This window comes from Physeter macrocephalus, chromosome 5, assembly GCF_002837175.3.
Source record: "Physeter macrocephalus isolate SW-GA chromosome 5, ASM283717v5, whole genome shotgun sequence".
Taxonomy (NCBI): Eukaryota; Metazoa; Chordata; class Mammalia; order Artiodactyla; family Physeteridae; genus Physeter; species Physeter macrocephalus.
In genome coordinates, this window is record NC_041218.1 from 37,806,107 (window position 1) to 37,806,674 (window position 568).

At 29.2% G+C, this 568-nt stretch overlaps 1 protein-coding gene across 2 annotated transcripts in view; it reads right to left on the reverse strand.

Moving 5' to 3' along the window:
* The window catches only part of IFRD1 (interferon related developmental regulator 1), a 27,374-nt gene that overhangs the window by 18,342 nt on the left and 8,464 nt on the right, over nucleotides 1-568 (reverse strand). The window contains exon 1 of one of the 2 annotated variants that reach the window (XM_028489852.2): nucleotides 78-278. The exons of the other annotated variant lie outside the window; for it this stretch is intronic. Within the exon in view, the coding sequence (XP_028345653.1) occupies nucleotides 78-252 (175 nt within the window). The 5' untranslated portion in view covers nucleotides 253-278. Of the gene's footprint in view, nucleotides 1-77; nucleotides 279-568 lie in introns of those variants that run through there. 2 annotated transcript variants of the gene reach the window in all.

The following is a 568-nucleotide window of genomic DNA, read 5'->3' on the forward strand; positions in this document are numbered from 1 at the left end:
GGAGAGGCCACAACAGAGGGAGGCCCGCATACCACAAAAAAAAAAAAAAAAAAAAAAAAAAAAAATATGGACATTACCTTTTTTCAGGCAGCGTTCAATGCTATCAGTTAAAGTCATTCTTCTTTCCAGAATAAATTCATAAAGCATCTTTGAAGCCAGCACATTTTTAATACCTTCAAGAGCTGCCTGCCTTGTCTTCGCACTATTTAAAACAAAATGTAAGAGAAAGAATATCCAGTTGGAGTATACCATTGGTCAATGAGACTTTTAAAAACTTAGCTTATTTCCCTCTCAACTTTTTCTATTTATAGATTTAAAATCTAATTTTCATCAAGCTCTCACAGTTTTTCAATAATAATTGAATTTTCATCTACAACTCACCTTATTACACAAAAGATTTTAAGCTACTCTATATCATAATGTTTTCTGTTTATTAGTTTAATAACCACAATGTTAAATGACCACATAGAATTTTACAGTTTCAATGTATAAGACATGTTCTCCTACATTACATACTCAAGTAAACTCACAATTTTTTTTTTTTTTTTTTTTTTTTTTTTTTTTGCAG